The sequence below is a fragment of the Periplaneta americana genome, chromosome 8 (assembly GCF_040183065.1).
Source record: "Periplaneta americana isolate PAMFEO1 chromosome 8, P.americana_PAMFEO1_priV1, whole genome shotgun sequence".
Classification (NCBI taxonomy): domain Eukaryota; kingdom Metazoa; phylum Arthropoda; class Insecta; order Blattodea; family Blattidae; genus Periplaneta; species Periplaneta americana.
In genome coordinates, this window is record NC_091124.1 from 39429710 (window position 1) to 39445250 (window position 15541).

The 15541-nt window shown below is 34.9% G+C and overlaps 1 protein-coding gene and 1 long non-coding RNA gene across 7 annotated transcripts in view; one reads left to right on the forward strand and one right to left on the reverse strand.

Annotated features, from left to right (window-relative positions):
- The window catches only part of LOC138704671 (uncharacterized), a 464077-nt gene that overhangs the window by 262719 nt on the left and 185817 nt on the right, over window positions 1-15541 (reverse strand). The window lies entirely within an intron of this gene.
- Window positions 1-15541, forward strand: part of Srrm1 (Serine-arginine repetitive matrix 1) — a 143580-nt gene that overhangs the window by 118845 nt on the left and 9194 nt on the right. For all 6 annotated transcript variants that reach the window (XM_069832759.1, XM_069832761.1, XM_069832760.1 and 3 more), the window contains 8 exons: window positions 32-297; window positions 2962-3037; window positions 3316-3423; window positions 4763-4866; window positions 5501-5749; window positions 6004-6163; window positions 9720-9884; window positions 12790-12903. In XM_069832759.1, coding sequence (XP_069688860.1) covers window positions 32-297; window positions 2962-3037; window positions 3316-3423; window positions 4763-4866; window positions 5501-5749; window positions 6004-6163; window positions 9720-9884; window positions 12790-12903 — 1242 coding nt within the window. The remainder of the gene's footprint in view (window positions 1-31; window positions 298-2961; window positions 3038-3315; window positions 3424-4762; window positions 4867-5500; window positions 5750-6003; window positions 6164-9719; window positions 9885-12789; window positions 12904-15541) is intronic.

Consider the following 15541-nt stretch of genomic DNA (forward strand, 5'->3'; position numbering starts at 1 on the left):
GAAGACAGTTTGAAGATTTGATTGTTTGCAGGAAAAAAGAGCTGGCTCGAGTTCTCGCTCACCACACAGACGACACAGAGGATCTAGTCGAGATCGCGAACGAGAAAGAGAGCGAGAGAGAGATCGTGACAGGAGGAGTGGTAGATATCGGCGTTCACTAGAGAGGGAACGCGAGAGAGACAGGGATCGGGACAGGGATCGAGACAGGGACCGAGACAGAGAACGACACAGAATGAGGGAGCGAGAGAGGCGGAGGATGCCTCCCCCGACTTCCAGGAGGCCGCCATCCAGGAGAAGGTAATTTACATTACACAGTCTATATACATGTTAAGACTATGATTTTGATGTAGAATACATCTTTCCCCACACTGAGTATGGGCACCCAGCACCCGTTCTGGGATCTGTGGTTACAAAAAATGACATTACAGGTCTTGCAAGGGATTTTGAAGAATGACCTTGTTGGTCATATCCAAGCGGCGGGCGTAGTCAGTTTCGCTTACGTAGTAAATCCCCGTCACACACGTAACCATACCAAAACAATCTTCGTTCGTTTGCTCGAATGTGACCAGTTAGAGATTACTATGGTTAACCTCTTGTTTAAGTCCTAACTGAGGTCAATACACCTTAAAAATAGTTAATGAGGAGTTAGGAGGCAATTTTAACTGTGGTTTCACTAATCGACGTTGATGCACATGTCCGTGAGGGTGAGACTGATTCTCTGTAGTCTGAAGTTATCAATCAACTGATTTTATTGGTGTGTCAGAACATTTAAAGCTTATTCACAAATGTACATAATACAGTCTTCAACGTGTACAGTATGGTAACTGATTTCATACGAGTATTTTTGAAACACACACTCATTTCATGTCGACCTGGTTGGCAAGTTGGTATAGCGCTGGCCTTCTATGCCCAAGGTTGCTGGTTCGATCCCGGGCGAGGTCGATGCCATTTAAGTGTGCTTAAATGCGACAGGCTCAAGTCAGTAGATTTACTGGCATGTAAAAGAACTCCTGCGGGACAAAATTCCGGCACATCCGGCGACGCTGATATAACCTCTGCAGTTGCGAGTGTCGTTAAATAAAACATAACATTTTTTTTTTTTTTAACTCATTTCATCTTGTTACCATTAGAGCCCAGATTTTATGTAATTACACACACACACACACACACAGGCTATAAGAAAAGCTAAAATGTAGGCAATCACACCAAAGAGATCATTATTCCTTAGTTTCAAGTTACATATTTTGATGTATAATAAATATTTTGGCATATATATTACATATCTTGAAGGATATTTTGAAAAAATCACATTTTTTTCTCCAATTTTCCCTCGACTTAATTCATAGTTATATGTTTTAAAATTGTTTATGCTCGACCATGCCGAAATATAGTAATTATACACCTGGTAGCAGTCCTTTAATGCATGTCATTAAAGTACACCTATTCATTAAAGTTCAGGTTTTCGATTATTCTTGGATATGCAATCGAAAGATGAGGGAAACGTCACAGAGGCTGGAAATCCAATACTGTTGCAGAAGGTTATGTTCTGTTACTATAATAATTAGCGTTAATTGTAAATAATATTCAAATAAATTCAATTTGTCATCTCGTTTTTCAATTCTAAATCAATTTCCAGGTTACACATTCTCTGCATTACATCAAGGTCAATGACATTATTGTTCCTCGGAAAAAATCAATACTTTCGCATCTGCGCACATCTCACAATTCACGAGCTATGAACAAGGTCACTTCCGATCTTCTGTCAGATACAAATAAAGTGAATACTTCTTAATAATTTCAAGTTAGAAATATGGTCGAGCATAAAAAGTCGTATGAAACTTGCCTATAATGGTAATTAAGACGCTCGTATGAAAATTATGAAACTCGCTTGCGCTCGTTTCATAAACAAACATACTTGCGTCTTAATTACTATCATTATAGGCTCGTTGCATAATGTACTATTATAAAGCTTGTCCCTTCATCTCTAATGCATAAAAATGATTTAATAATTGAAACTAATAATGTATTCTGTCAAAAAATGGACATCTCTTTGCTATGCTAACAGTTTGTGTATCCTTTAAGAAGTAAAGTAGGAAAAATACGTGGCTCATTGCACTGCTACCACAGTGAAGGACAGAGTGAAAATTACCCTGTGGGAATGACCATTTGCACAAACACCCCCAATCAGTTGCTCTGAAAGATTTTGATATCAGGTGATACAGCTAGCTAGTCCACTGCTATGGCGCCAGTTGCATCCAAATTAAAAGATTGGATTTCAATTAACAATGCCTTTACTAGTGATGGTAAAATCATGCTGTGCAAAGTGTGTGACAAACGCAATGCGCCATGAAGTCACAATTAGAACAGCGTTTGAAAACTAAACTTCATGTGAGAAATAAAAAACGTGCTCCATCGAAAAAACAAGTTCTTCTTACACAAGTGGTGCTGGAACTTTTTTTCGTCTTCTACCAGTGAATTTAATAAAGATTTTTGCATGGCAATGGTTGCTGCAAACATGCCCTGGTATAAACTTGGAGTGCCAAAATTTCAAGCATTCCTATGCAAATATTCCAGATGAATCAACACTCCAGAAAAATTATTTGACTCCTGCTACACTAATACAGTGGAAACAATTAGGGCTGAACTTGATGATTCTTACGTATGGGATGCCGTTGACGAGACAGTCGATGACAGCAGAAAATATGGAAAATATTTCATTCTTAATTGCGCCTCCAAATAATAATTAAATGAGGTTGAATCACATGTGCACCTGTAATTTTTTATCAGTGTGCAAAAATACATCTAATAAAGTTTAGATTTTAAGCTACACATTTTTTATTTGTTACATATTTTGCCATTTTAGCTACATATTTATGTACAGATTTCTCATTTTAATACTACATAAAATCCGGGCTCTAGTTATCATCCTACATTAACTATATTAATATTTTTATTTCATAGGAGTCCGAGAAGAACACCAAGAAGAAGTCACAGCCGTCGATCAGTATCTCCACGCCGTTCACGCTCACCTCATGGTGTAAGTATCTATAAATGTCAGACAGGGTTTGATATTGTATACTTTATTCAGATGCTGAAATGATAGACTTACCTACTAGTACTGTATTTCACATAAGCTAACATTTTTGAATTAATCTCGTGTGTTAATTATTTGCTTATAATAATGAACAATATGTAACACATTCTATTATGCAGTACACAGCAACTGGTTCACAAAATTCTTGATTTTACTATATGTGTGTTCGAAATTGATATAAAAAAAGTACCTGTTCTGATAGTGTGATGCACATTTTTCAGAGAAGTCACAATTCTGCCGAAAGACGTCGTTCTGCTTCTCGTGATGAAAAGAAAAGGAAACCTCGCTCAGTGTCTCGCAGTGCCTCCCCACCGTCTACCAAACAAAGGGTTTGTTGAGTGCATTTATTTCTAGAGCTAGAAGAGCATTGCATTTCCATTTACTGCAATTTATGTCCACTTCTTTCACAAAAATTTTTGTAATAAGCTCTTCCCAGTCCGGCCTCTCTCCTCACACTGATATAACTGAATTTGAATTGAGAGAGAGGGGAAAAATGGAAGGAGAAACTTTAAAAGACAGGCGAAAACGCGTCCTTGCAAAGGGAGTTCGGGGTTGAGAGAAACTGAATATGTGAACTCCAAGTCTGTTGGCCACTTCTCTCACTCCAGTTTTCGCTGCTCCACTGAAGGACCTCTAGAAAATTTTGAAAGGGAAAAGCCAAAAATAGATGTAACTTCTTAGGTACCACATACGGGGGCAGGAGGAGGAACTGACTGTAGGATTGGAAGAAGAAATGCCGGAAGATGTAAGTCTGCACATTGAAAGGTACTTTGTCCTTTCACAGTGCAAGTAGAGTCGAGTAACCTCGCTCATCTAATGGGGTAATATATGGAAGCTGAGCCAGGGCATCTTGTGTCAAGAATTTATGTTGTAAAATTTCGGGAACTTTATAGGGAAGGGCCCATTTCTTTTAGGGCACATCCTGACATTTGTCTAGAAGTAGAGTTGATTGCTTACTGTATAATTTATCCCCAAATGCACATTAAATGCTTATTGACATATTCACAAGCACAGCTCTTAGTCATGGTAGAGCTCGATCGCAAACTTGTGATACCTGCGTGAAAGACGAATTGGCGTCGACTTACATGGACTTGCTCAGTCTTGCTGGGGGGTGTTTGAACAATATGCTCTATGAGTAAGCAGTCGCCTGCTCACACAGAACCCCTCACTCCGAAGCCTCAGAAAGAAGTTCGCGCATGTTGGTGCCACGAGTTTGCGATTGGGCTCTACTTACTTTGGTCCAAGGTTATATAATAAAATAATTGAAAAATATCCAAATTTGGAAAATTTTAGTATCAGAAAATAAAAAAATAGCATTAGGAATTTAATTTTTATAGAATATAATATACTGGTTTAATATGTATATGTATTTGTATGAGTTAAATTGTTAAAATTGAAATTGTATTTTTTCTAGTTAATTTATCCCTGTTTTTTTTCTTAACCCACTTTGTGTCAGATAATTATCTTTATTTGTGTTAAGTATGTGTTTGGATAATTCCTGAGCACGAGTTATTACTCCTTCAGGGAAGAATTAAATCTGTATTTTTGTACATGTTATTTTACTAACAATAAACAACAACAAAAACAACTTGTAAGTAGAGATTTTGTGAATTTGTCGGAACTGCTTTATTGTTTTTAACGTTTCTTGTGTTTTTTTTTTTCATTCAGTTCTCACACAGTCTGTCAAGAACGCCATCACCATTCAGGAAGACTGCAGATAAGGATCAAGACAGCAGTGCTGAGAAGAGGTCCAGTAAAAGCAAATCCAGAAGGTTAGTGCATAACATACATTAAAGGTGATATATTACAGTTATATGAACACTTTATAAGTTTATTGAAGATATTATTCCGACATGTTTCGGAGAATGCTTCATCTTCAGTGATAAGTTACATCGACAAAGTGGTTCAGATGTTCGAACCGTGTTCTTGCTTGGCTTAAAGTAGACTGATGTAACTTATCACTGAAGATGGAGAAGCTGTCCGAAACATGTCCGAATAACACCTTCAATAAACTTTTAAAGTGTTCATATAACTGTAATATATCACCTTTAATGTATTTTATCATTAAATATGACTAGTGAAGAAAAGTTGGTCAATTTAAGGTCAGTTTTCTTGTAACGGATGGAATGACGACATGGGATAAGAGGGTATCCCAAGAAATCCTGACTATCACTTTCTTCGATTCAAATTCCATTTGGCATCACCGCGATATCACAGTAAACATTACGTATTCCCTGGCATTTCTTTAGGAAGAAAAGAGGACAAAGGTAATGCTGGGATACCAGAGAGAGAGCGCTGATAACAATAATGATGGTTTTGGAATATATATTTCTATTGTGCCAATTTTAATGAGAGAACTGCTGTATAGTATAGTAATTTCTGATTTACTGTAAAATAATTTTACAGATCTCCTTCTGAACATGATGACAAGGAATCATCAGTTGCTTCCACTAATAGGAAAAAGGCTCCACATCAATCAGTCTCCCCATCTCCTGATAAAAGCAAGATGAAGTCGAAAGATCGAAGTTCAGAATCTCGCCAGGTAGATAAGAACCACAAGAAATCGTCAGGAGCCACTGTTAAAGAAGGGAGCCGTGAAAAGTCAACCAGGAAGTCGAAACAGGAACCTGAAGATTCACCACCACCTAGAGATAGGTAAGATATCTTTTTTTATACCGTATTCCTTGTGTTCATAATGTGTATGCCCTTGCTACATCGTTTCATACTTTAGTAGAAGTAGGTGTTGATTTGAGCAATGTGATGAACATATGCTTAATGGTTTGTGTTTTGTGACAAGTTGTGAGTTTAGCAAGTAAAAATTGAGAATCCCATCTCTTAAATTTTGTGGAAATTGGTTTATATGATATGTAGAATGATTGTACATTAATGTATAATGTTTTGTGTAATAGGGATCGTAAGAGCAGCAAGAAACAATCAGAGTCTCCTGTAAGGCCGTCTGAAAAGGAGAGGAAGACAGAAGATAGGAAGCGAAAGGTTTCTGAAAGTTCAGAATCTCCTTCTCCCAGGCGAAGGAAGTCTGGTTCCCAGGACAAACAGATAGTGAGAAAAGTATGGCGAAATGTTTTATATGTTTCTCTTATTTTATTGTGCCTTGGAAATAAAAAGATATCGCATCTTTTGTTAAGATTATTTCTAGACTTTGCTCGGATCTCGTATTTTGTCTGTGGTTTTGCTTATAGTGGTAACTAGAGAGCAGAATTTAGACAAAATCTTATTTTTTTCCTTGATACATACAGGCTTGAGATTTAATATTTACATTTTTCATGGAAATATAGGTATAAATAAATGGATTATATAGTTCCTAAAAATGCGTATTTTGACATTAGTGCCTATTTTTAGATTTTTAAAATTTTTGCATAATTTTTCGTAACTGTTTACAGTTTTCTTAACATCCTGTACCGTTTACATTCCACGATGGATAACAACTCCTTCCTAGCAGTGAACAACACAATACAGAAATACCTCTGGGCCACCCCTTCTCATTCTTACAATCTTTCAATCCCAAAATTCCAACTTTCAGTCGGCCTGGGTAGCATAGTCGGCATAGCGCTGGCCTTCTGTGCTCGAGGTTGCGGGTTTGATCCCGGCTCAGATCAATGGCATTTAAGTGTGCTTAAATGCGACAGGCTCATTTCAGTAGATTTACTGGCATGTAAAAGAACTTCTGCAGGACAATTTTTTATTATTATTATTGTTGTTGTTGTTATATCTTCCTCTGTCAGCAATTTAACACAAACTGGCTGGGTTGTACCCGAATAAGCATTCTCTTACATTCCAAGACAGATAACAACCCCTTCTTTTTTCTCACCATTTGTAAGTACAGCAGTGAGCGACACAATAGCCACTGATCATCTACTGTGAAGCAAACTATAGAAATGTGATTGGTGAATGAGAAACACTAACTTAAAGACAGAATGTCTTCATTTTGTGTATGGATGTGTACTCTTGTAAAATGTGAAATGCGTGGGAGTTCCTTTTAATTCAAGAATTTTGCATTAAATAATGTTGAATTTTATATTAGTGACATTCTTTAACAAACAAAAAAGCCTATTTTTTATTTTATAGAGCCTAAATAAAGAAGTTTAAAAGCCTATTTTAGGCGTCTAAAATGTCACTTTTTAGGGCCTAAAATTCTGCTCTAGTGATAACATAGGGAAAACTAGAGACGTTTGACCCATTTCAAGCATTTTGTTTATTTTGTCAGGGAAATCTTCTAAAATCAAATTAATTCTGATATAGGATAGGGAAAGCATGGGGTGATTTGTAGTAATTTTAGTAGCTGCCTACTATGAACTCATATCTGTAAATATTTATTTTTATAAACTAATGCATAACTGGCCAAACCTCAATAGGTAGGGAGGTTTGACCCAAGTACAAAAAACCTTACAGATGCGACTATTTCTATACATTATAAATAGATATAAACTTGAAATGAGTTATCTAATATAAAAGTGATATATAATAGAATTTTATTATGAAAACAATTTGCAATGTTTTTTTGTCTTTGAAGAAGATTCATTCAAAGTTATCTGATTAATTGCTATGTGCTAGCCTTTTTTTTTTCTTTTTCGAGCTCGATTTCCTCTTCATTACGGGTGGAGAAAATTTGGCAGCTGTCGTGATTTGTCTTAAATGTTGTCTTCTGTTCTCCTTGGAGTTTATAAACATACTAAGATACCATCTTAACGTTTTTCTGTCTATGCCGTATTGCCTTCAATTGCTTGTTTCACAGTCACTTAATTGTTTCTGACTCCATTTTCGTCCGAGAATTGGTCCCTGGCTTTCACTTTCATATCCAATTAAAATAGTTACAACAATCATATTTACTCATCTCTTTTTCTTTAAAATGTAATGTGAGTCAAATCTCCCTACTTGGTCATTTTTACTAATTGAAATATTACACAGTTCTTTGTGAAAGAAACTAAATTGAAGGTACACGGGAAGAACGATCAAGGTCCATCAAAAATCGAAATTGAGTTAATAATGCTATCTTATAATGGAAAGGAAGTACTATCATGTGGTGTAGCTGGTAATAAGAAATCATCGTTCTTGACATTCCACTACTTCAATTTCTATTAAATACACACATAACAAAGTATTAAGTGCTTAAACTTCAAAATTCGTTTTCCTCGAAACTTTCTAAAATGGACCTTGATCGTTATTCCCGTGTACCCTTCAATTGTAAATATATCAATTTAAATCTTCAACTTTACGGGTGCTATTCATAGACATTTTGCTAGCCCGCGCTACGAGCGTGCTAAACTAGCCCCGGCTATTGACTGGTTACTTGTACAGGATTCATATCATATCATATTGCTAACACTGGTTTATGAATCCAAAAAACGTTAGTTCGCTGATCATCCACCGGAAGCCCACACTAAGAATGTCTATGAATACGGCCTTATAGAATAAAATAAAATTATAAGTATTTTCGATATGATTAATTTCACTCATAAGGATACTTACAAACTGGAACAAAAGAACTACAATTTTCAGAGTCAAAACAGACAAGAAGTGCTAGGTCAGTTGTTTATACGTGCACTTCCTTTTCGAGCACAAATATTATCTTTAACCTTCAGAGCAAAGATGCTACTAAAAGATGGCAGTCGACAAACTGAGATCTTTTAATAATTGAGTTGGGTCAAACGTCCCTAATCTCCCCTACTTAAAGAAGAACATTATTTTACTGTCTTATTCTGACAAATTTGTATCCTCATTCCCTCATCACCAGCATAAACAGGCAAACTCTTCCTCCTTTTCTTCTTCCACCTCTACTTCCAGCATCATCACCTCTTCCTCACCTCAGTCTGTCACAAATTATTTTTGTTACTCATAAACGTAAATAGTTTTTTATGATATTTATGATATATTTATTCATGGATCATATATCTGTAAGACAGACCTGTTACAATTTTATATTACCCCAGATCTGCCTTACTTTACAATTTTAATCACCTATGCCAAGTCTCAAACTAGAAAAAAAAACACACACACACTACAAGATCAATTTAATACACCATTACTTTTAACTTTCTCTTCCCATTTCATTTTCACTATCATTAAAAATTTGCCCAATTTATTTGACTCCCTTATATTAATTATATTACAAATTTTATTATATGCTACGTATCTATTCACATTCAAAACTTTATTATTTATCCACTTTTTCCTTGTTTTGTCTGTTTCTTGACATTCTAATAATATATCGAATGCATCTTCTCCCATGCCGCAAAGGGGGCAGATATCCTTCTCTGTGGTACCCCTCCTGTTTTTCAATTTCCATATTCCTAGTCTCCTCCAAGCTAAGCCCATCCTAACTTTCCTGTTATTTATTCTGACATATTCTTCTTGTTCCCATGACGTTTTAATGTCCTTATAGTGACTTAATGTTCTTAATTCGTACGTAAATAGTTATTTACAGATGAAACTGGAAAAATGTGTGTATGTTTCTTGTGAAGTATTAAATGATTTGTGATCATATGTTTAACTGGAGTTATTGCGAATTTTGTATTTTTCTGCGAATCGTTACTTTTTACGTGATAAACACGAAACATTGTTTTTCTTCTTTTTAAATGTATGTTTACAATATTTCACTTCATTACAGAGTCGATCAAGGAAGGCTGAGACTTCAGAATCAGATGAGTCTGAAGAAGAAGAGCGTGTGAAAGTTGTAAAAAAGAAGAAGAGAGCTTCCAGCTCCGAGGAAGATACTAAAGCTAAAAAGAAAAAGAAGAAGAAACAGAAAGAAACTTCCAGTGATTCAGAGATGGTGTGTAATTTACAACTTACACTCTTAAAACTTCACCATAATTCATATCCTATTGTCGGAAATACGCCATTGTATGCGAAACTGTTTTATACTGTAGTTGAATTAAGTTTCTTTGGCCATCAGACAGCTTGCTAGCAGCGTGGATTAGTTTTTTGTCATGGCAACCTAGGTTAATCTTGGAAGTAGCCAATCATTGTTTGATGCCCCCTGCTCTTCGCCCAGGCTTGCATGCAGTGATGCCACATTATCGAACATAACCACACTTGATTTGACTGACCAGCTCATAGAAGTGGCAGCAAGTTGGCAGTGTTGCCATGAGAGCAGGCCCGTAAGTCATGTGGCTAGCGAGCTGTCAGAAGTTGAAAGAAATGTTAATTCTACTATAGTGAAAAATAAATAAAATGTTCATACCTAGATGGACTTTTTAGTGCAGAACGATATACTTCGCTCATTCACTTTGTCAATAATTTATTTTGTCCATAGAAACCACGTTTGCTTTCAAGCATCTCTTGTAATTTATTCTTTAGGTTTACAGTTTGATTTTATGTCTGGTGTGAATAGAGTTGCCAACTTTTTTTGAAGAAATTACGGGAGATTAAGGAATCGACAAAATGTCACATAGAAAACAGACAAATTATTCTGTTCAGTTACTAAAGTACAACTTTATTCTACACTTCGGCAACGAGGCTTCAATTAAGAGTATTTTGAGACAGATTTTGTCTCGTGTAATAGTTGAATTAGACTACAGTTTGCAACTCTGATTTGATTAGATGTGTCGTACTTCTGTTTCGAACATCTGTCCAATTATTGTTCATGAGAATAGTCACCAGTTTTTCCAAATTTGTAACGTTAACATGGTTTGATTTTAAACAGGTGAGCAGTGAAACCCATTTCTGGCAAGCATTACTTTCTAAGAATGCTGGACATTTTAATGCCTGTCTTGAACAGCAAAATTCATCATACAAATGATCATTCATGGCAAAATCAAATGTTCAGAATAAAAATGTTTGTATTATGCAAAAATAAGAGAGCAAAATGCTCGAAGGGAAGAATAATACGGAAGCTGAAAATCTGTTAAAAATTTGGGGCAAATACGAGAGATCCCGGGAAATACGAGAGGGTTAGCAACCCTAGATGTAAAGTAGAGATTTTTTACAAGTTACTTAAATTCAGTCCTGTATTTTTAGTTTATGAAACTAATTCTTAAATTGGCTTAACTTTGCATACTTCAATTTATGATCAAATATGGATTAATATTCTGGCTAACTTATCTGAAGTTTAGAAGGTTTTATTTTGTTTTCCGTCAATAACTTATTCTTTGTTACAGTTTTATGTTAATATGTTGAACTAATATGGTATATCTTTGTTCCACATGAATTGTTTATAAATTTTGTCTGAATTTTTCCATATAAATTTATTTCTGATCCTAAATATGTAAACTTACTTTTTTAAATTTACATCTAACAGCTTAATATTCCAATCTTCATTGTTTACCTTATATATTTTCATAACAATTATTGTTTTCTCAATGTTCGTCTTTAAACCATATTCTTTTGCAATTGATTTTCATAATTCAGACTCTACTTTCTATGTCATCTGCATAATACTATATATAACAGTTTTAAGATCTGGTTTTCTGCCTGTATGTATGACTTTATTCACTTTACTAGCCGTACCCGTGTGCTCTGTTGCACATGTTAGAAATAAATATAAAGTAATTACATAATTAAAATAGGACGTTTGATCCAGGGAACATTCGTGTTTGATAGAAGGATAAATCGTTTAATATGTTACTTAATTTAAATTGTATTTAAATATTTAAAATGCGGTCATTTGGGTCCAGAGACACTCATTTGGTGCAATGATAATTCCTTTAACATGTTTCTTAATTGTTATTACATGCAACCATAGTTTAATGAAGATTGGCATATCATTTAGTTTTAATGTGTATACTTTATATTACTTGCTGTATGTTTCAGAAGTTACTGTAATAACATTGTAGAATTATGTCCATCTAGAGAAACTACACTTTCCAATGGTGAAATAATTATACAATTAATTAGCTTCCGATATTACTTCATACAGACACAGAAACATTCTCTTAGGCTATGTTTAATAACTTTTGATTGTTGTTCTCCAAGGCCCCTTATAGACGAAGTCATTTGTTTTCATTTCAGTACAGCACCTTAGATGGCGTTGTTATTGTAATTTTAAAACTCATTTATCTCATTAAATATCAGTCCTATCAAAATTTTGTATAGAATAAAACTTATCGGAAATTATTTTTAAAGAAACTTTTGTTATGTACTATTTTTCATGAAAATCAATAATAAGCGAGATATTTCGATTTATTTAATTCAGGCCCCTTTATAACCCCCCTTTTAAATAAAGTATTTTGAATGTCATATAGCCTAAAATCTAAGTTACAACGAACTTAATTTATATTTCAATTTTCATATAAATCGGTTCAGCCATTATCGCGTGAAAAGGTAACAAACATCCAGACAGACAGACATACAAACAAAAATTTCAAAAAAGCTATTTTCGATTTCAGGATGGTTAATTATACATGTTAACACCAATTATTTTTGGAAAAGCGAAAATTACCAGAAAAATTTTGGCTACAGATTTATTATTAGTATAGATCAGTATATTTTAAACAACAGGTTACAGGACATTTCCTTGTCTCAATCCAGGATTTTTTTTGAACCAATTTGTCATTCCTACTGTTGTCCTAATAGAGTTTTCATTTGTTTCATGTGCTCTTTTTATTTTGCATTGCATTTCTTTGAAACTTTTGAATGTCCTAAAGCTTGTCATATTCTTGCATTTCTAGATAATATCTTCTTGTTATAACTGGCTGTTTGATATTTTATATATAACCGAAATAATATTTGTCCTACAGGACAGTGAGGCAGAGTTGGAAGGAAAGAAAAAGAAGAAGGACAAGAAACACAAGAAACATAAGAAACACAAGAAACATAAGAAGCATAAAAAACGTAAAGTGGAAGAAAGTGAGGTAAAATCCATAACATTTCGTAGAGTCTAGAACTGTCCAGTAAGTTACAGTTGTCAATTCTCACATATTTTCAGTTTCCTATTACCAAATTCAGCCCACAATGGACGGGGTTCCATTGGAAAACTCAAAAGTCATGTGCAGGAAGAAATTGTTACAGATGTTAAATAATTATTTAATTGTTATTCTTATATTGTACAGGGTTGGGCAGATAAAACCGGCCCGTATTATGACATTGATAGGTACTAATGATTTGAAACAAACTTCAAATGGAATGAAAATAAAATGCATTTACCTTCATAATAAATGTTGGAAGTGCCCTCCATCTGCATCTAGACACTTCTGTGCACTTCTGAGGAGTCCGGACAGGAGGAGTTCTGTTCCTTGTTACATTTTTTATGGATCCAGTCGTACGCCATTTTCGCACCAAATCTTGAATGCTGCTTTTCGCTGGTACTGAGCGAAGCGGATATTTGTCTCTGAATAATTGTTGTGTTTCCTTAATAGAGCTGGTCTGTACGTACGCCTCCACAATGAAGAATATTCGCTCTGGTATTGAATAAGTAATGCTTATTTAAAGAACAACTCTTTACATGTGTTTAGAACGTCTGACTTTTAAACAGCAACCAGAAGAGGTTATAAGCAACAATGGCGCAACAACAATAACACAAAACACGCGGAAGATACAGTATAGCCAACATAATTACATTTTCAAGAAAAAAGAAAGAAAAGAAATCAATACCCTACATAATTTATTTTCCAAATCATATGACATGAGATGGGGCCGGTTTTATCTGCCCAACCCTGTATTAGGATGGTATTTATTCTTGTATTATTTCTATGTTTGATCTAAAGACATAAGTTCCGTCCAGTATGCAAGATGAAAAATGTACAATTAATTTTCATTGGTATGAATGAATGAAGCCACTGTGTCCCATGAAGGGCTAAGGCCTCCTACAGGAGGGGAAGCTCGGTTGGTGTGGTTCACATGATGAGCTATTTCACGTGACCAATATTTACATTCACATTCACTATGTGAGATACATTAGAGTTTGTCAAATTTTAGTTCTATACGAGTTTGTTCACTATCTGCCTCCACTCGTTCCTGTTGCGGGCGATGGTTGACCAGTTCCCTCCCAGCTGCTGCTTGAATGTATCTGTCCATCTTCTTCTTGGCCTGCCTTGTGTTCTCCTTCCTATGTACGGGTCCCACATGGTGGTTTCTCGCGCCCATCTGCCTTGTTGCTGCCTTGCTACATGACCACCCCACTTCCACTTCGTTATAAGGGCTTTTTCTGTGATGTTCTCAGAAGCTGTAATTTTCTGCAGTGCCATGTTGGAGTGAAGCGCTAACTATCTTCCTCTCCATTTTCCTTTGGCATATTTTGATGTTCATCTTTTGCCTCTCTGTGAGGGCCCAGGTTTGGCAACCGTATGTTAGCACTGGGAATACACAGGAGTTAAGAGCCTCTAGTCTGAGTCTGCAGTTTTATTGGTATAGCATTTGAAATAGAGAGGAAAGCAAAATTGAGCACAAAATATAATGAATAGAACGACAAATCAGAATGAACGTAAATATTGTTCTATTATTTTATCCTTCATTATCCCACAAAACATATTTAACTCATTAGGTTACAGTGAAGAGCACTATAGGCTGTGTGCACTTCCAAATAAAAACTTAAACAATTCCTGGTTGTTTTCTGTGACTCTCCTTCCACATGAGCATAGTTCGCTCACCAACAGGGAATGGATTTATATGGACTAAAATTGTATGAAATATGTAAATATATATGTACTTATTTTTGTCAAAATATGGAATTAAATATGGACTTAAAATGATAAAAAAATGACTATCTACGTTAAATATTAGTAGGCTACAATGTTAATCAAACTAAACAAAGAATATAATGGACGTACCTTATTTTTTCATTGTATTATTTTATTATGTGAACTTCAAACAAAACACAGTTTTTATTGCCTGTCAACATAATAATGGCTTGTAGAGAGGAATGCCAGCAGTTGATGTTGAACTCGGACCTTACATTCGATGTTGTTGTTTCTATTAAAGACAATTGTCTCTGCTTGAAACTTCGTTGTTTGTTAGCCTGATGTTTAGTGGTTTGAATAGGAACTTTTGTGTAGACAATACTGGACACTGAAACAAATTACAAAATAATATTTTATTGTCAGTTGATAAACCATCAACTTTAAATTCTGAAATGTAACTTCTCAATTTTAAAGTGGTTGAATGTAGTACTTTTGGCATATTTACCGTCTTTATAGAATGATTAACAGGAGTGAAGCAATGTGTATTCTGACTGGCATGTAACTGGGGCTGCACATCTGTTTTCTGTTACAAACTTCGAAATTAAAATAATACAGTTTCTTAACTTGCTTTCCCATTGTTGAGAGGACTGTTAATTTTCAAATAATTCTGATTTTAAAGAAATTACTAAAAATGTTTAAAAATCTATTGTTGAGATGTATTTTTAAAAGTTAATGAAATTTTATTTTATTTTATTCTTAAGCTTAATACAAAATGAATGTTTTTATATGAAATATGGAAAATACATGGAACTTAATTAAAATATGGGGTATTCTTTAGACCATTTCCAACTAATGCAGTTAGGCTTATGCCGTT